The following is a 21,127-nucleotide window of genomic DNA, read 5'->3' as shown; positions in this document are numbered from 1 at the left end:
AAGAGTCACTTGTGTCCCCAACACACCCAATACAATGGTAAATTGTATAGGTGCACTAGTTCGGCGAAGAGATGGTGATACAAGTGCAATATGGATGGTAGATATATGTTTTTGTAATCTGAAAATATAAAAACAGCAAGGTAACTAATGATAAAAGTGAGCGAAAATGGTATTGCAATGCGTTGAAACAAGGCCTATGGTTCATACTTTCACTAGTGCAAGTTCTCTCAACAATAATAACATAATTGGATCATATAACAATACCTCAACATGCAACAAAGAGTCACTTCAAAATCACTAATAGCGGAGAACAAACAAAGAGATTATTGTAGGATACGAAACCACCTCAAAGTTATCCTTTCTAATCGATCTATTCAAGAGTCCGTAGTAAAATAACACGAAGCTATTATTTCTGTTCAATCTATCCTAGACTTCGTACTAGAATAACACCTTAAGACACAAATCAACCAAAACCATAATGTCACCTAGATACTCCAATGTCACCTCAAGTATCCGTGGGTATCATTATACGATATGCATCACATAATCTCATATTCATCTATTCAACCAACACAAAAAACTTCAAAGAGTGCCCCAAAGTTTCTACCGGAGAGTCAAGACAAAAACGTGTGCCAACCCCTATGCATAAGTTCACAAGGTCACGGAACCCGCAAGTTGATCACCAAAACATAGATCAAGTGGATCACGTGAATATGCCATTGTCACCATAGATAAGTACATGCAAGACATACATCAAGTGTCCTCAAATCCTTAATGACTCAATCCGATAAGATAACTTCAAAGGGAAAACTCAATCCATTACAAGAGAGTAGAGGGGGAGAAACATCATAAGATCCAACTATAATAGCAAAGCTCGCAATATATCAAGATCGTGCCGGATCAAGAACACGAGAGAGAGAGAGAGAGAGAGGGATCAAACACATAGCTACTGGTACATACCCTCAGCCCCGAGGGTGAACTACTCCCTCCTCGTCATGGAGAGCGCCGGGATGATGAAGATGGCCACCGGTGAGGGATCCCCCCTCCGGTAGGGTGCCGGAACAGGGCCCGATTAGTTTTTGGTGGCTACAGAGGCTTGCGGCGGCGGAACTCTCGATCTAGGTTATTTTCTGGAGGTTTCTGTATTTATAGGATTTTTTGGCGTAGGTCTCATGTCAGGGGTGGTCTTCGAGTCGTCCACGAGATAGGGGGACGCGCCCAGGGCGCCCCCCACCCTCGTGGACGGCTCGGAACTCTTCTGGCCCAACTCTTTTACTCCGGGGGTTTCTTTTGGTCCATAAAAAATCATCAAAAATTGGCATGTCAATTGGACTCCGTTTGGTATTCCTTTTCTATAAAACTCAAAAACAAGGAAAAAACAGAAACTAGCACTGGGCTCTAGGTTAATAGGTTAGGCCCAAAAATCATATAAAATAGTATATAAATGCATATAAAACATCCTAGATGGATAATATAATAGCATGGAACAATCAAAAATTATAGATACGTTGGAGACGTATCAGCCAGCACCAAGACTGGGCAGCTCTGAGGGTTGCAGCGCATGGGCTTCAGGATCATATGAAAAGGTAAGCAAGGAAAACAAAAAAGAGAAAATGAAAAGTAATAAAGGAATGAACGAAAAAATGCGCAGCCCCGCACAAGGATGGCTCAAACTGCCTGTGGTGTTTTTTACCAAGCCAGCCATGTTTGGTTCCAGGCCCCGGGGTGCGCTATTTGGTGCCTAGCCCCGCACTCGACCGGCCAAACTTCTCGGTCTGATTAGCGATTAGGCCACTGGCCCATTAGGCCTTGTAGAATGCTAGGTGTTTAGGGAGGTGCTTAGAAAAAAATTGGGTTTTTCTGATCGGTGCCTATTTCTACAGGAGAGATACCTAATTAAGCGTTTACCCTGTACAAGTAAGCACCGGTGCTTAAGGAAAGCCTGGTTTATTTCTCTAAGCACCTCCCCTAAGCACCCTGCATTGTACAAGGCCTTAGTAGATGAAAATTGTGTAGCCCAACTGCCATACTGGTAAAGAAAGTAGTACATGGCAATTCAAGAGGATTGGTCATTCGGTATGATGGTTAGCTCATTAGCTGCTGAGCGATTTCTCCCTTGTTCGGTCCCTAGGAGTACCATTTTTTTTTCTGCTGGTCCTATGTATTAAGATGACGACATTTATTAACGCACTTAATCAAATTATATGCTCTTCCCTTAAGAACGTGTAACACTAGTAACCAACATACAGTATATGTTACTAGAATTATATCTCGTAACACATCTTCAACAACTTAAACCTATATGTTAATGTTGTAATATCGTTGTAACATGTTTTCATGTCAGACTAAGTATGTGTTACTGTAATCCTTGCAACACAAACAATATGTTACTCCTGCTTTACTTGTAACATGTTTTGTCATTTGTTACATCATTGTGTTACTTAAAATATGTTTCATTGTAGCGACCTATGCAGACAACACAAGCAGCCGAGGGGTACTATTGTTGTGGGAGGCATAGTGACTCGGCTTGCTGAGCACTTTGGCCTGGATGTGGATGAGATGTCACACGTTCTAGATCCCACGGTGCTCAACCGTAGGATTATGACTAACACCTATTTTATTGAACCCGTTGTAACGCCCGGATAATTTGGCTACAGTAAAACTCTCCTAATGATGCCATGACATCTGCGATTACGGTTACTAATCTCGGGATAATTCGAAACCGTGTCAAATTCAAACTTAAATTTAAAGTCGACAATAAAAGTTTTCAAATATTAAAAATAAAATGTTTGGGCTATGTCTATTATTGCATCGGTAATTATGGTGAAGTAAACACATTTTTATAAAATGCCTAACTGCTTTTGAATGAATTAAAACAGAAAAGAAATAGTAAAAGAAAATACAAAGGGGAAAAACAAACAACAGAAAACAAAAAAAAGAAAGAGGGAGGCCCCCACTGGGAATCGGCCCAGCTGGCCGGCCCAATCGGCCGCAGGCCCAACCGGCCGCCCTCCCCCCTTATCCACTCACCACCTCGCCCCACTCCACCGACACCCCCACTTCCCCCCGTCCCCCGCACAAAATATCTCCCCCCTCTCTCCCGATTGGATCGGGATCGGAGGAGGTCGCCGTCGCCCGCCGACGCCCGGAGCTCACCCCCCCTCGTCGGCCTGCATCCTCTTCGCCGCACCGTCCCCATCTCTCCACCTCGACCCCCGCTGCCCCAGTCCCTACAGGCACCCGGTGAGGCCCCCGGCCTCTTCCTCCCCCTCGTCCCCGTCGATGCGGTCGTGCTCCTCCGCGTGCTCACCCGCAGCGCTCGCCTGCTGCCGCCTCCTCCTGCGCGCGCACGCCCGACCACACGCTCGCGGCCACCAGGCCCCGGCCGCGCCCGCTCAACCTTGCGCGCGCCCGTGCGCCCCGGCCAGCCGCCGCTGCCTGCGCCGTCCGCTTCGCCTTGCCGTCGTCCCGTGCACGGCCTCGCCTCGCCTCCCCTGTTGACCGGCTGCTACCCTCGTTCGCTGCTGCCCACGAACCTCCGCCGCGGCCTCGCGCTCTCTCTTGCACCCGCCCGCGCCGGCCACCGCTCGCCTGGCCTCGCCCCCTCGCCCCGCATCGCCATCTCCGGCCTCCCCATGACGCCCAGGCCGCGCCCGCTTGCCCCCCCTCGCGCCTGGCTGGCCATGGCCGCGCCCGTGGCCTCTTCCCCCTGTCGCGTGATCGGCCCGGCCCCGCCGCTCGCCGGAGCTGGCCGGCCCTTCCCTTACGGGCGCCCGCATGCTCACGGGGCTTCGCCCCAGCAAACCGCGCCCGTTAGCGCTAACCCAGCACCCGCAAGGCCCCCAGGGCCAATGACAAGTGGGCCCATGCCCAGAACGTTTTATAAAAAATAAATAAATAAAATAAAAATGAATTAATAAAATTAATAATTAATTAGTTAATTAATTAAGTTAATTAATCATGTTTAAATTAACTAATCTCTAATTAACCTAAACAGTGTATGGCAGGTGGGTCCCACTGGACCCACTGGTCAGGTTGACCAAGTCAACCCTGTTGACTGCTGATGTCAGCATGACATCATGCTGATGTCATTAATCTGTTTTTCGAATTAATTTAAATAATTAATTAAATTCCAGAAATTATTAAAATCTTTAGAAAATCATATCTTTTAATCCGTAACTCGGATGAAAATACTTTCTACATGAAAGTTGCTCAGAATGACGAGACGAACCCGGATACGCAGCCCGTTCGTCCGCCACGCACCCCTAACATGTCAAACTCGCAACTTTCCCCCTCCGGCTCCTCTGCCCGAAAACACGAAACACCGGGGATACTTTCCCGGATGTTATCCCCCTTCACCGGTATCACCTACTACCGTGTTAGGGCACCTCTAACATCGTTACTTGTCATGTCATGCATCACTATGCATATGCTTGCTTATATATTTATTGTTTCTCCCCTTCTTCTCTCGATAGACACCGAGACCGACGTCGTTGCTACCCAGTACGACTACGGAGTTGACGACCCCTCTCTCTTGCCAGAGCAACCAGGCAAGCCCCCCCTTTGATCACCAGATATCGCCTACTCTTCTCTATACTGCTTGCATTAGAGTAGTGTAACATGTTACTGCTTCCCGTTAATCCTATCCTGATGCATAGCCTGTCCTTGCTACTACTGTTGTTACCTTTACCTGCAATCCTAATGCTTAGTATAGGATGCTAGTTTATCATCAGTGGCCCTACATTCCTGTCCGTCTGCCATGCTATACTATCGGGCCGTGATCACTCGGGAGGTGACCACGGGTATATTCTATATACTTTATACACGATACATGTGGTGATTAAAGACGGGTCGGCTCGTAGGAGCACCCGCGAGTGGATCTTTGAGGCGGAGCGACAGGGCAGGTTCAGACCACCTAGGAGAGAGGTGGGCCTGGCCCTGGTCAGCGTTCGCGGATACTTAACACGCTAAACGAGATCTGGGTATTTGATCTGAGTCTGGCCATCTGGCTTATACGCACTAACCATCTACGCGGGAGTAGTTATGGGTATCCCGGCGTCGTGGTATCAGCCGAAGCCTTCGTGACGTCAGCGACTGAGCGGCGCGCGCCGGATTGGAACGTAAGCCTGCTCTTGTATTAAGGGGGCTAGTTCTGCTTCCGGCCGCGTTCGCAATGTGCAGGTGTGCTAAGGGCGATGGGCCCAGACCCCTGTGTGCTTAGGTTTAGACCGGCGTGCTGACCTCTCTGTTGTGCCTAGGTGGGGCTACGACGTGTTGATCTTCCGAGGCCGGGCATGACCCAGGAAAGTGTGTCCGGCCAAATGGGATCGAGCGTGTTGGGGTATGTGGTGCACCCCTGCAGGGAAGTTAATCTATTCGAATAGCCGTGATCTTCGGTAACAGGACGATTTGGAGTTGTACCTTGACCTTATGACAACTAGAACCGGATACTTAATAAAACACACCCTTCCAAGTGCCAGATACAACCGGTGGTCGCTCTCTCACAGGGCGACGAGGGGAGGATCATCGGTTAGGGTTATTCTATGCGATGCTACTTGGAGGTCTTCAGTCTACTCTCTTCTACATGCTGCAAGACGGAGGCTGCCAGAAGCGTAGTCTTCGAAAGGACTAGCTATCCCCCTCTTATTCCGGCATTCTGCAGTTCAGTCCACATATGATAGCCTTATTCCAGTTGATACCAATGCATACATATGTAGTGTAGCTCCTTGCTTGCGAGTACTTTGGATGAGTACTCACGGTTGCTTTCTCCTTCTTTTCCCTCTATCCCTTCTACCTGGTTGTCGCAACCAGATGTTGGAGCCCAGGAGCCAGACGCCACCGTCGACGAGGACTCCTACTACACCGGAGGTGCCTACTACTATGTGCTGCCCGCTGACGACGACCAGGAGTAGTTTAGGAGGATCCCAGGCAGGAGGCCTGCGCCTCTTTCGATCTGTATCCCCGTTTGTGCTAGCCTTCTTAAGGCAAACTTGTTTAACTTCTGTCTGTACTCAGATATTGTTGCTTCCGCTGACTCGTCTATGACCGAGCTCTTATATTCGAGCCCTCGAGGCCCCTGGCTTGTAATATGATGCTTGTATGACTTATTTTTACTTGTAGAGTTGTGTTGTGATATCTTCCCGTGAGTCCCTGATCTTGATCGTACACGTTTGCGTGTATGATTAGTGTACGATTAAATCGGGGGCGTCACAAGTTGGTATCAGAGCCGACTGCCTGTAGGAATCCCCCTTCCACACTCCTTGGCCGAAGTTGAGTCTAGACATTACAAAAACTTTTACTAACATGGCTGTGTGCCTTACGGGCCCACATCGCCATCTGGGTGGTATTAGGCTCTTTTACTCCTCGATCCTTACTCTGGGACACTGAACTCTCTCCTACTCGGGTTAAACGATTTTACTAACTCTAACACTAGGATCCCGTGACCACGTTCACCCCAAAGTTGGATAAGCCCTAGTTATTCTTTAGAGTAGTACTTGAACATTATCCACATTGACATTTGACTCCTGTGAAAACATCTTTGTTTTCAGATGGAACCCATGAGGCAGGTCGTGCGCCACACGACGGCCATTGGTGCCTCAGGATCACCTGCTGTGTTGGTTGAGATGATGACCTATCTGGGTTATCGCTGGCACCCTGAATACACCGTCTATGAGGAGTACCAGGACTTCAACCAGGAGCAGTACCGTGCCATCGTCCACCTCTACTCTCGAGAGTATGACTCCACTACCGTGCTGCACACTGCTCATGGAGTTGGAGTGACTATCGATATGGCGGTCCACGATGCTGCTTATGCTGCTCTGACACGTCTTCGTGGAGAGTATCAGGAGTTGGACACCTCCCCCTTCAGGCACATTGCTATCGCATATGATATTGGTGCGGAGGGTTACTACACTGCTGCCTACTCCACTGTCACCCGAGAGCCCTTCTACCATCAGAACCTGGTTCTGCATGCTGATGGGCTGGATCGAGCTAACCAAGCTCTTCGCCACGAGTTGTACACCACTCGTCAGCACCTCTACCATGCTCTGACGATGTTGCACCCCTTTGTCGGATCTGGGGAGCTGCTGCGTTCTGCTATCTACCCAGCCAGGACCGTGATGCCCCAGGGTGTCGGCTGGCTAGATGAGGGAGGCTACTCTCCTGCATTGGGTCCTCTCCTGCCACCTGCGCATCGGGTTCCGCACCAGAGTATCCGTGGACCCCAGGCTACTCGCGTGGAGGTCTTCCCTTCGCGTCACTACCAGCTGTCGGGCTACACCTAGCTCCGCAGTACCGCATGGGACTGACGTATACTTGCTTATTAGTGTTAGCTGCATTCGCCGCGAGCCTGTGTGCCGCATATGATGTCTTAGCCTATGTACTGAACACTGTGTAACGAACTCTATGCATGATCTCTTTTGTAAGATATGCCGACTACTATGTAGTATCTATCGTGCTGCTTTCGTTGTGCATGTTTCATCATGAATGATTCTTGTTTTTGCAAATTTCTCAATGCTGAACTACCCCTGTTAAATATTAGCAGGATGGTTAGACCAGGTGGTCGTGGTCGTGGTGGCAACGCCCCACCACCGCCTGAGTACATGGCTGGGATGATGCAACAGTTTGAGCTGAATCGTCAGTTCATGGAGAATATTATGGCTCAGTTTCCTCGCCCCAATATGAACCAGCAGCCAACCCAAGTGACTCTGCAAGATTTCATGCGCCTCAACCCAACCGTGTACCGCAGCTCAACTCAGCCTCTGGATGCTGACGACTGGCTCCGTGACATCATCTATGAGATGGAGTCTGCTGATGTAGCCCCTGCCAGCTATGTCACCTTTGCTTCCTTCTTCCTGAAAGGACCCGCGGCTCAATGGTGGGACAGCCACAGGCGTACTCTGCCAGCTGGAACAATCATCACCTGGCCAGACTTCCAAGCTGCCTTCCGTGCTCGCTTCATTCCTCAGGGAGTCATGGACCGGAAGAAGCGTGAGTTCCGCAACCTCACCCAAGGCAACAAAACTGTGGAAGCTTACCAGCGGGAGTTTCTTGACTTGTCCCGCTATGCTGAAGAAGACATTTCCACTGATGCACGCAGACAGGAGAAGTTCCGTGATGGCCCTCAAGCTGACATCAAGCTCGCACTTCTAGTGCATGACTTTGCTGATTTCGCCACTCTGGTGAACAAGGCCATCAATGTCGAAACTGGTCTGCAGGAATACCAGGGCTCTCACAGGCGCAACCGTGACACGGGCTCATCTTCGGGCCCGTCTTCACAGAAGCGTAAGATATGGATTCCCAATAGTATGTACCAGCCAAATGCACCTGCCCCAAGGCAGACCTATGCTGCACCTCGTCTGCCTGCTCCTCCAACTAGGCAGCCAAGACTTCCAGCTCCACCACCACAAGCTCCTGTTCCCACTCCCAATAATGGTCTCTGCTACAAGTGTGGTCAGCCAGGTCACCATGCTAGGGATTGCAATCAGAACCAGAATCAACTGGCCCTCCCAGCAACTGGCTGTGGAAGCAACCAGCCTCGCAACAACAATGCCAAGTCTTATGGTCGTGTTCATGCCAACCACGTTGATCTCAATGAAGTTCTAGACCAGCCTGCTACCGTGATGGGTACACTCCTCGTAAATTTAGTACCAGCATCTGTTTTATTTGATACGGGAGCATCGCATTCATTCATATCAGCTGAGTTTGCATTCATGCATGGCATTAAATACGAAGAGATGAACACTGCGATTGTGGTACACACTCCTGCGGGCCAGTGTCAAACCTCTATGGTTAGTCACGATGTTCCCATTGAAATTGAAGGGCTGGAATTCCTTGCCTATCCCATCGTACTGAAGTCCTGTAGCATCGACCTCATTCTGGGAATGGATTGGTTGAAAGCGCATACTGCTTCTATAGTTTGCGCCACTAAGGTCGTCCATCTGCTACACCCTTCTGACGAAATAATAGCTTACCAAGCTCATCTAGTTCAGAACGCCGAGGCACGACTTTATGCCTTGAACGCATTGAACGCTGCACCACTCGAGGGCATTGAAAACATTCCCGTCGTTCGTGAATTCCTAGACGTCTTCCCAGAAGAACTTCCAGGGATTCCCCCTGCTAGAGCTGTCGAATTCATCATCGACTTGAAACCCGGCACCACCCCTATAGCTAAACGACCCTACAAGATGCCGCCGCATGAGCTCATTGAGCTTAAGGAGGAAACCGACAAGTCTCTTGTCAAAGGTTTCATTCGCCCAAGTTGCTCTCCTTGGGGAGCACCTTCTCTCTTTGTCAGGAAGAAGGATGGGACAAACCGCTTAGTCCAAGACTACCGTCCTATAAACCAAGCTACCATTCAGAATAAACATCCTCTCCCTCGGATCAATGACCTTTATGATCAACTGGCTGGCTCATCAGTGTTCTCCAAACTCGACTTGAGGTTGGGTTACCACCAAATCCGTGTTCGTGAAGAGGACATCCCAAAAACCGTCTTCGTGACTCGGTATGGGTCATATGAGTACACCGTCATGTCATTCGGCTTAACGAATGCTCCCGCCACCTTCTCTCGTCTGATGAATTATATATTCATGGATTACCTCGACAAGTTCGTCGTGGTTTATCTGGACGATATCCTTGTATTTTCCAAGAACGAGGAAGAACATGCTGGACATCTGCGTCTTGTGCTGGAGAAGCTTCGAGAACATCAACTGTATGCTAAGTATTCCAAGTGTGAATTCTGGCTCCCCGAAGTAACCTATCTTGGGCATGTCATCTCCAAGGATGGTATTGCCGTCAACCCTGAACGAGTTCAGGCTATTCTCGATTGGACTCCTCCGAAGAACGTCAAGCAAGTCCGAAGTTTTCTCGGTCTCGCCAGCTATTGCCGTCGATTCGTCGAGAACTTCTCCAAGATTGCCAGGCCTCTGACTAATCTGTTGCATAAGGGTGTCAAGTTTGACTAGACAGACAAGTGTCAGGAAAGTTTCCAGGCGCTCAAAGACAAGTTGACTTCTGCCCCCGTACTTGCTCCACCTGATACTAAGAAGGACTTCGTCATTTACTGCGACGCTTCCCGTCAAGGATTAGGCTGTGTCCTAATGCAAGAGCGCAGAGTGATTGCTTATGCCTCTCGTCAACTGCGCCCTCACGAAGAAAACTACCCAGTTCATGACCTCGAGCTTGCTGCTGTCATTCATGCACTGAAGCAGTGGCGACATTACCGTCTCGGTAATCGTTGCGAGATCTTCACCGATCACCAAAGTCTGAAGTATCTGTTTACTCAGCCAGATCTGAACCTCCGTCAGCAAAGATGGATGGAGACTATTGCAGACTTTGACGTGGGTATATCCTATACCCCCGGCAAGGCTAATGTAATGGCTGATGCCTTGAGCCGCAAGTCTTACTGCAACCACCTCCAGGTTCACAAAGTTCAGCCCTCGCTCGTCGAAGAATTTAGAAAGCTGAACCTCCATATTGTTCCTCTTGGAGCACTCGCTCCCCCTCCCCCGGAGTTCCGCAAGATGAATCTTCTTGTTGTTACTAAGGGTTCTCTAAATACCCTGGCTGTCGTACCAGATCTGGTAGCTGGTATAAAGACTATTCAAGGTTATGACTCTGAAGTCCATAAAATTAAACGCCATCTAGCAGAAGGAAAGCCCTCATTCTTCACGATCGCCGACGATGGCGCCTTGTATTTCAAAGGCCGCCTAGTGGTACCATGTTCGAAGAAAAACCTGGATAAGACTAAAAGGGTTATGCAAGAAGCTCATGATACGCCTCTGTCCATCCATCCTGGTAGTACAAAGATGTACCAGGATATTCGTCAAAGATTCTGGTGGTCTAATATGAAGCAGGACATTGCTCGTTATGTTGCTGAGTGTGACGTTTGTCGCCGGATCAAAGCAGAGCATCAAAGGCCTGCTGGAACTCTGCAACCTATCTCTATTCCTGAATGGAAATGGGACCATGTTGAAATGGACTTCGTCACTGGATTTCCCAAATCTCAGAAAGGTAATGATGCTATTCTTGTCGTCATTGACCGGCTTTCCAAAGTTGCCCATTTTCTGGCGGTCAAAGAGACAATCACTGCTAGTCAGCTTGCTACTCTCTACATGGCCAGAATTGTTTCACTTCACGGTATCCCACTGGTTATCAGTTCAGACCGTGGCAGTTTATTCACTTCAAGGTTTTGGGCGAGTTTCCAAGAAGCTATGGGAACTCATCTGTCGTTCAGTACTGCATTTCATCCTCAGTCGCAAGGACAGGTTGAACGTGTCAACCAAGTTCTCGAAGACATGCTTTGAGCTTGTGTAATATCATTCGGCAAGAAATGGGAGGAATCTCTTCCATATGCTGAGTTCTCTTATAATAATAGCTATCAAGCTAGTCTGAAGATGTCCCCCTTCGAAGTGCTATATGGAAGAAAGTGTCGAACCCCTCTGAACTAGTCAGAAACTGGGGAACGTCCACTCTTCGGTCCGGATATTATCCAACAGGCCGAAGAACAAGTTCGCATTATTCGCGAGAATCTCAAGACTGCTCAGTCACGTCAGAAAAGTCAGTATGACCGTCATCACCAAGACATGGTCTATCAACCTGGCGAAAAGGCTTATCTTCGAGTTACCCCAATGAAGGGTGCTCACCGCTTCGGGATCAAGGGCAAGCTAGCTCCTCGCTATATCGGTCCCTTAACTATTCTCGAAAGGCGTGGAAAGGTGGCATATCAACTGGAGCTTCCGCCGAACCTTTCTCAGGTTCACGATGTGTTCCATGTGTCACAACTCCGCCGTTGCTTCAAGGATCCAATCCGAGCGGTGGATCATGAAGTGCTCGAATTACAACAGGACCTCTCTTATAAAGAGCATCCGGTCCGCATTCTTGACCAAGCTGAATGCTGCACACGTCAGAAGGCGATCAAATTCCTCAAAGTCCAGTGGTCGAATCACTCTGAAGACGAAGCCACTTGGGAACGCGAGGATCGCCTGCGTGATGAATACCCCGCGTTGTTTCCTTCTACCTCCTAAATCTCGGGACGAGATTTCTTGTAGTGGAGGAGATTTGTAACGCCCGGATAATTTGGCTACAGTAAAACTCTCCTAATGATGCCATGACATCTGCGATTACTGTTACTAATCTCGGGATAATTCGAAACCGTGTCAAATTCAAACTTAAATTTAAAGTCGACAATAAAAGTTTTCAAATATTAAAAATAAAATGTTCGGGCTATGTCTATTATTGCATCGGTAATTATGGTGAAGTAAACACATTTTTATAAAATGCCTAACTGCTTTTGAATGAATTAAAATAGAAAAGAAATAGTAAAAGAAAATACAAAGGGGAAAAACAAACAACAGAAAACAAAAAAAAGAAAGAGGGAGGCCCCCACTGGGAATCGGCCCAGCTGGCCGGCCCAATCGGCCGCAGGCCCAACCGGCCGCCCTCCCCCCTTATCCACTCACCACCTCGCCTCACTCCACCGACACCCCCACTTCCCCCCGCACAAAATATCTCCCCCCTCTCTCCCGATTGGATCGGGATCGGAGGAGGTCGCCGTCGCCCGCCGATGCCCGGAGCTCACCCCCCCCTCGCCGGCCTGCATCCTCTTTGCCGCACCGTCCCCATCTCTCCACCTCGACCCCCGCTGCCCCAGTCCCTACAGGCACCCGGTGAGGCCCCCGGCCTCTTCCTCCCCCTCGTCCCCGTCGACGCGGTCGTGCTCCTCCGCGTGCTCACCCGCAGCGCTCGCCTGCTGCCGCCTCCTCCCGCGCGTGCACGCCCGACCACACGCTCGCGGCCACCAGGCCCCGGCCGCGCCCGCTCAACCTCGCGTGCGCCCGTGCGCCCCGGCCGTCCGCCGCTGCCTGCGCCGTCCGCTTCGCCTTGCCGTCGCCCCGTGCACGGCCTCGCCTCGCCTCCCCTGTTGACCGGCTGCTACCCTCGTCCGCTACTGCCCACGAACCTCCACCGCGGCCCCGCGCTCTCTCTTGCACCCACCCGCGCCGGCCACCGCTCGCCTGGCCTCGCCCCCTCGCCCCGCATCGCCATCTCCGGCCTCCCCGTGACGCCCAGGCCGCGCCCGCTTGCCCCCCCCCTCGCGCCTGGCTGGCCATGGCCGCGCCCGTGGCCTCTTCCCCCTGTCGCGTGGTCAGCCCGGCCCCGCCCCTCGCCGGAGCTGGCCGGCCCTTCCCTTACGGGCGCCCGCATGCTCACGGGGCTTCGCCCCAGCAAACCGCGCCCGTTAGCGCTAACCCAGCACCCGCAAGGCCCCCAGGGCCAATGACAAGTGGGCCCATGCCCAGAACGTTTTATATAAATAAATAAATAAATAAAATAAAATAAAAATGAATTAATAAAATTAATAATTAATTAGTTAATTAATTAGTGAATTAATTAAGTTAATTAATCATGTTTAAATTAACTAATCTCTAATTAACCTAAACAGTGTATGGCAGGTGGGTCCCACTGGACCCACTGGTCAGGTTGACCAAGTCAACCCTGTTGACTGGTGATGTCAGCATGACATCATGCTGATGTCATTAATCTGTTTTTCGAATTAATTTAAATAATTAATTAAATTCCAGAAATTATTAAAATCTTTAGAAAATCATATCTTTTAATCCGTAACTCGGATGAAAATACTTTCTACATGAAAGTTGCTCAGAATGACGAGACGAACCCGGATACGCAGCCCGTTCGTCCGCCACGCACCCCTAACATGTCAAACTCGCAACTTTCCCCCTTCGGCTCCTCTGCCCGAAAACACAAAACACCGGGGATACTTTCCCGGATGTTATCCCCCTTCACCGGTATCACCTACTACCGCGTTAGGGCACCTCTAACGTCGTTACTTGTCATGTCATGCATCACTATGCATATGCTTGCTTATATATTTATTGTTTCTCCCCCCTCTTCTCTCGATAGACACCGAGACCGACGCCGTTGCTACCCAGTACGACTATGGAGTTGACGACCCCTCTCTCTTGCCAGAGCAACCAGGCAAGCCCCCCCTTTGATCACCAGATATCGCCTACTCTTCTCTATACTGCTTGCATTAGAGTAGTGTAGCATGTTACTGCTTCCCGTTAATCCTATCCTGATGCATAGCCTGTCCTTGCTACTACTGTTGTTACCTTTACCTGCAATCCTAATGCTTAGTATAGGATGCTAGTTTATCATCAATGGCCCTACATTCCTGTCCGTCTGCCATGCTATACTATCGGGCCGTGATCACTCGGGAGGTGACCACGGGTATATTCTATATACTTTATACACGATACATGTGGTGATTAAAGACGGGTCGGCTCGTAGGAGCACCCGCGAGTGGATCTTTGAGGCGGAGCGACAGGGCAGGTTCAGACCACCTAGGAGAGAGGTGGGCCTGGCCCTGGTCAGCGTTCGCGGATACTTAACACGCTAAACGAGATCTGGGTATTTGATCTGAGTCTGGCCATCTGGCTTATACACACTAACCATCTACGCGGGAGTAGTTATGGGTATCCCGGCGTCATGGTATCAGCCGAAGCCTTCGTGACGTCAGCGACTGAGCGGCGCGCGCCGGATTGGAACGTAAGCCTGCTCTTGTATTAAGGGGGCTAGTTCTGCTTCCGGCCGCGTTCGCAACGTGCAGGTGTGCTAAGGGCGATGGGCCCAGACCCCTGTGCGCTTAGGTTTAGACCGGCGTGCTGACCTCTCTGTTGTGCCTAGGTGGGGCTGCGACGTGTTGATCTTCCGAGGCCGGGCATGACCCAGGAAAGTGTGTCCGGCCAAATGGGATCGAGCGTGTTGGGGTATGTGGTGCACCCCTGCAGGGAAGTTAATCTATTTGAATAGCCGTGATCTTCGGTAACAGGACGATTTGGAGTTGTACCTTGACCTTATGACAACTAGAACCGGATACTTAATAAAACACACCCTTCCAAGTGCCAGATACAACCAGTGGTCGCTCTCTCACAGGGCGACGAGGGGAGGATCATCGGTTAGGGTTATGCTATGCGATGCTACTTGGAGGTCTTCAGTCTACTCTCTTCTACATGCTGCAAGACGGAGGCTGCCAGAAGCGTAGTCTTCGAAAGGACTAGCTATCCCCCTCTTATTCCGGCATTCTGCAGTTCAGTCCACATATGATAGCCTTATTCCAGTTGATACCAATGCATACATATGTAGTGTAGCTCCTTGCTTGCGAGTACTTTGGATGAGTACTCACGGTTGCTTTCTCCTTCTTTTCCCTCTATCCCTTCTACCTGGTTGTCGCAACCAGATGTTGGAGCCCAGGAGCCAGACGCCACCGTCGACGACGACTCCTACTACACCGGAGGTGCCTACTACTATGTGCTGCCCGCTGACGACGACCAGGAATAGTTTAGGAGGATCCCAGGCAGGAGGCCTGCGCCTCTTTCGATCTGTATCCCCGTTTGTGCTAGCCTTCTTAAGGCAAACTTGTTTAACTTCTGTCTGTACTCAGATATTGTTGCTTCCGCTGACTCGTCTATGATCGAGCTCTTGTATTCGAGCCCTCGAGGCCCCTGGCTTGTAATATGATGCTTGTATGACTTATTTTTACTTGTAGAGTTGTGTTGTGATATCTTCCCGCGAGTCCCTGATCTTGATCGTACACGTTTGCGTGTATGATTAGTGTACGATTAAATCGGGGGCGTCACACCCGTGCAAGGGGAGCATTGCTACAAATGCCCCTTACATAACACTAAAACAACTGATGTGTGCTTGCCCTTGCCACAAGCTTTTACTGTTTCTACACATGATATGTGGGTGCTTTCCACTGATGAAATTAATGAGCACGGGCACACAACTAGGTTTGGGAATGACGTTCATCCCGACCCCGCTCTAGAGTGGGATGCCGCAGCAGCAGGGCATGCTCACGGTTGGGATGCATGGGCTAATGCACCCCAATTTGCACCTCCACCCGCACCACAATTTGCACCACAACCTGCACCGCAGTTTGAACCGCGAGTTAACTTGGGCAAGGCCATGACTATGTGCCTAGGGTAGACTTTCAGCAGCTGTAGCAGCAGGTCAGAGGGATCCATACGAACGTCTGTGAGGCCAAGAACAACATTAAACTGCTTAGTGGGAACATACAATCCATTTTTTTTCTTTCTGGCAGCCATACCCAGACATGGGAGGTGAGTCCTCTAGTGGCCCGTCTCAGATGTAGTGGCCTCACACGAGTTAGAGGGGTAACGATGACGAGGGCATGGACTAGAGAGTAGGCCAAGAGCCTAAGCTTGGGGGAGCTCATCCCCTAGTTATCCATGCATGCATATTTTATTTTTCATATTTTCCTTTTCTTTTTGTTTATTAGTATGTTTATTTTTAGTTTGCTAATAAATTTGAAGAGCAAGCTTTGCTCTTGCCTTGTTGGAATTCTCTTCATTTGTGTTTTGTTTATTCAAGCTCATGGGATTGCTCACCACTAGCGAGTTGGAAATGAAGAAAAAAAATGAAGTGGATATTTGATTGAGGAAGAAGTGAGCTAGCGCGAGGAGGTATATCATATACATAATCCCTTATCTCGCAATATTATTTGAGAAATAATTTTCATTTGACAGGCTCCACTTAATTGAGTTCCCCGCGTTAGCTGACTCCCAACTTCAGATTTTGTTAGTGAAACCTTGTCGTGAATAATGATTTTGTTCCAAAAGAAATTCTAAGAAAAACTAATGGGCTTGAATTCTTGAAGAGAACAAGCATTCAAACACTTCAACTTCATATAATGAATTTGATTGACTTGATAACACCAACTGATAGAATTGTTTGGAGGAATGAATATTTGAAGTGATTGAGGTTATGCCAAAATTTATTCGCAATACTAAAATCATGGGGCTTCAGCTCATGGCTGGCTTCACATCCGTTGCTATATGTTGAGATAATGCGCGTAACTGTGACGCCGTCACAAACTTGGAGATTGAGTGGTAAATGATCGACCTTCTCCAAGGGAGTGTGTATGTGGTAAATAAGAGCACTGATCGCTGAGCTCGAAATAGAAGACTATTCTTGATCCAAAGTACACAAAATTAAGCCACAACAGAACCCAATTGCATATAGTAAATTTTTGCATAACCCCGCCACCGAGATTGTAGTTCCAAAGAACATTGATTAATAGAAGTGTTTGAACACCATGATTAGGAGGTACTTGTGGGAGTACATGAAATGCTTGAGTTCCCCGTCTTCACATTAAAAAAGACATTTGTTGAATAATGAGTTTGAGTTGAATATCCGTCCAAGAAAGAAATGTTTTCACTTGCCTAGACACTTGGTTAACAAAAAAAATGGTTTGAGAAATTATAACTAGTGATAGGAGACTATATGTGGTTAGGCAACAAGCTTAGGTGCAACTATTCAATTGTGAATACTTTCTTGAATGACATTGTAGGATAAGAGAAGATGGGTATGAGACGTATCTTCTCAGGCAGGTGAAACTTCTTTCCACTCAATCAACCTTCATTTCATTCTGTTGATTTCTTTTTGCTCGAGGACGAGCAAATTCTAAGTTTGGGGGAGTTGATGGCTTAAGAATTTGTGATGTTCTCCTAGTGATTCTTGCTTGGTTTTATTTTTATTACTCTTCAGACATTTCTAATGCTAATCCATTGAAAGAGAAGAAAATCCATTTTCCAATGTTTGGTAGGAAATATCATTTATGGAAGGAAACCAAGAGGGATTGCTACAAATCAAGCCAAATGGTGCAACTTCCATGAAGAGAATCAAGTCATCTGGCGCAACAGATCAAAATACGGTGTTCCATACGACCGCGAGCGCTCGTATGAGCGGTTGCATGGACTGCCAATAGCTCCACTGCATCAATACAACGCACTTTCGTGAAGGCACCAGGGGTAGAAGAGAACCCTAGTCATCGCCACCACATCCAGAATAGGAGAAGAAGGGGTATGAATGACCTTCAGAGCTTATTCTCAGTTTTGGTCCTTTCATCTCCATCATCGTCATCACCCCCTTCACTATTGTAAGAGGAACTCCAATTTGTGAGAACAATTATAACTCTATTCAGTCTCATCTTAAGATCAAGACTATTTGAATCATCCATTTCATCTTATTGTGTATCTTCCCTGTATGGTCGATATGGTTTTCATGGGTTTTATCTCTGTTGCGATTGATTCCCCTCTTATGATGCATGAGTAATTCCCCATGGGCATGGGAGATGTAGGTAAGTAGTAAGATTCATCAGTGCCTATTCTATATGTTGTCATTTGCATTCGTAGTAGTATGATCTGTCTAGTACTACATTGTTATACTATGGTGAACTCTATACGTGTGTTGTCCAATTCAAGGGCCCATGCAATATGATCTCAAGGCCTACAGAGGTAACACATATTGTTTAGGAAATCTCTGATCTCTCACGTAACAGGTGGAGATATCTATGAGAACCGAAGACAATACGAGATAATGGTGATCCATTAAACTTGATGCTTCGTTCTAGTCCAAGGACCTTAATTCTGGAAATGACCACTCTGTGGCAACGATGAAGCAAGACCATGGAATGAAATATAATCCCGAGTTGAAGAGTTTCATAACCTTAGGGTGATTTTCCTATAGAACACACATATCAAATGCTATGAGTACAATACAAGGTAACTGGTATTACAGTTGCACTGATACACCCAGGGCCGTACCCGAAAAACAGAGGCCCGGTGCCAAATTCAAATATGGGCCCTTGACTCTTTTTTTGCCTACATTTTCATATCCTGACATGACTCATACTTCCTAGTTCTAGAAGACATTTGCAGAAAGTAAAACTAAGAGACAAATATCAAGAACTAAAATCTGAACAAGGAGATAAAAAGGAATGAACCAACGGTCAATAATATACATATAAAGAGAAATGAAGTGACCTTAGATGTATCTGAGAAGCAAGATTATAGGGTAGTGGTGTGTGTGGCTCTCGCTTTGGCTGCTCCTGTTGATGAACCAGCGTTTGGCTACCAAGAACTTGAAATCTTCAACATCAGTCCAGTCTCCAATTGACGCTTATGGGTTGGATCGACGGCAACGGTCAGCAAAGGAGGTCGAGAGAAAACTGATTATACAGACCTGCAGATTTGATCTTGAAGAAGAACACCAAATATATGGGGGATTGGGAGTAGAGCCTTACATATGTTGCTGCCATCGCAGTGGATTATTTTGGGAAAATCGCAAAGAGTCAATAGACGGGGATTGGAAACATAAAGTTAGAAAAGAGTGAAGATCATTAATGAATTATTAGGATTTTAAATAAGGAAGGAAAAATGGGCCTGATGTTTGAGGAAGGCGAATAGGAATAGAGAGGGTCGTGCGTGAGGAGAGGATGGGTAATTAATTCATGCAATTTTCCATGTACACTGGTTGGCTGAATTAATGCATTGCTTGATGAGCAGTCTAGCACATTTCCTTCCTTGATTGTACCTAGTACTCCCTGCTAATTATACTCTTAGTTAGCTAGTATGCTGGCTGAGTTGGGGTCCTGCTGGTTTGGGGGCCCTGTGCAGACGCACACCCTGTATAGGTGCCCTGTACGCCTGGATACACCTGATGTATTCTTACCATAAACTTAATTCTCTCGGCGCCTAATCACTTGATTGCAGGAAACTCAACTTGCACTCTCATTTATGTTATTTACTTTTAATAGTTCTTACAGTTGTTACTTCAAAACCCTATATCTTTGTCGATCTGATTTATCCGTCTTTCAGGACAGTAATAATATTTGCAGAAGCTCAAGCAGTTACTTCATACAAGAGCTGTGACACCTTGTGTGTGACAGAAGCTTCATTATAAATACTCTCCTCCGCTCTTCATTGGGATGATTACTCATTGGGATACTTCTGCGACAGTGCTACACTACCCTCTTTGGTTTGCAGGCATCAATCAGCAGCAACATCCAGCTAGTGGCAGCTAGCTCACTCTCACAGCCAGTTGCGGCAGCAGCCAGCTCCTCGGTGGTGCCGGCGGCGGCAACTCGCGGCGATGGTGGTAGCTCGCACAAAGGCAGACAGCAACTCTTGGCGGCAGCTCCGGCTAGCACGGCGGCAGGTCATGGCGGGGGCGGCAACTCACACTCACGTGGCGGAAGACCGTGGCGGGTGTTGAAACTTCCCTCCCGCCAACCATTTCTATGTTTTAGAAGTCCATGTAGAAAAAGAGCTCAAATCCCGTAGACATAAAGAAAATGGGCCGATGTATCGAGGATCCTGCAAAAAAAAATGAGACGGTCGAATCTATGAGATTTATTCGGGCCGGCAAAATGTTCTCCGTCCTGTAAACCGGTGGTTTTTTGTTGGATGGTCAGGTTTATGGGATCCGCTAGAACTGCTCTTATTGTGGGAGATTCGTTTAGAAACTCAGAGATGCTCCGAAGCAAGGCGCAGAGATGAATGCATGTGTAACCAGATATTTTCCTAAGAATGGAATGGGGATTTTGTGCGCGTAGGCATGGGTGTACAGTGTACTTCGCAATCCGATCCATTTAAGTCCCGGTGACTTTCTCTGGCTCTTTGATCATGACATTTGCATGGACACGACATTAACCTTCGTTGGCTCTTTGGTCACAAAGCCGTTGTTGCATCGTTAGATTCCAAAAATTGCCCAACATCGCACATAAGACATTGTCTGCTCACATGTTTTTCATTGGACCATGAACTTAGACGGTGATGCTGACGGGGACCACGAGAGAACTATATCAGACGCTGATGAAACTGAGTGTGACTGAGAAGAGTTCCACAGAATTAGATGAGACGGGACCTTAGTACCGAGGGGGCACGGTGCGGTCCATGTACATCGCGATGGGATGTACCTTCCTATGGGAGTTTGCCTTGGCGTACCTATATAATTATGCGGTGGGAGAGGCTGGATGTACGTCGTTGCTAGTTCGATGGTACTCCCTCCGGTCCTTTTTACTTTGCGTATTAGATTTCTGTCAAGTCAAACTCAACCAAATTTGACCAAATTTATATTTAAAAATATAAACATTTACAATATCAACTATATATACTATGAAACTACATTTCATAATCATTCTAAAAAAATTGATTTGATATTGTGAATGTTGATACTCTTTTCTATAAGCTTGGTTAAAGTAAAGATACTTTGAATTTAGATAAATTTTATATACAAACTAAAAAGG

General features: G+C 47.9%; 1 protein-coding gene across 1 annotated transcript; it reads left to right on the top strand.

Annotated features, from left to right (window-relative positions):
• The first annotated feature begins 7,973 nt into the window (after positions 1-7,973).
• Positions 7,974-19,903, top strand: LOC147986641 (uncharacterized). Its single transcript, XM_087542097.1, has 2 exons — positions 7,974-9,069; positions 19,866-19,903. The coding sequence occupies exons 1-2, from the start codon at positions 7,974-7,976 to the stop codon at positions 19,901-19,903; spliced, it is 1,134 nt and encodes a 377-aa protein (XP_087398223.1).
• Positions 19,904-21,127: the final 1,224 nt, after the last annotated feature.

This window comes from Triticum urartu, chromosome 2A, assembly GCF_056163025.1.
Source record: "Triticum urartu cultivar PI428250 chromosome 2A, HENAU_Tu73, whole genome shotgun sequence".
In the NCBI taxonomy this organism is placed as follows: Eukaryota; Viridiplantae; Streptophyta; class Magnoliopsida; order Poales; family Poaceae; genus Triticum; species Triticum urartu.
The sequence above is the reverse complement of the archived record's forward strand: the minus strand, read 5'-3'. Positions and strand labels throughout refer to the sequence as shown.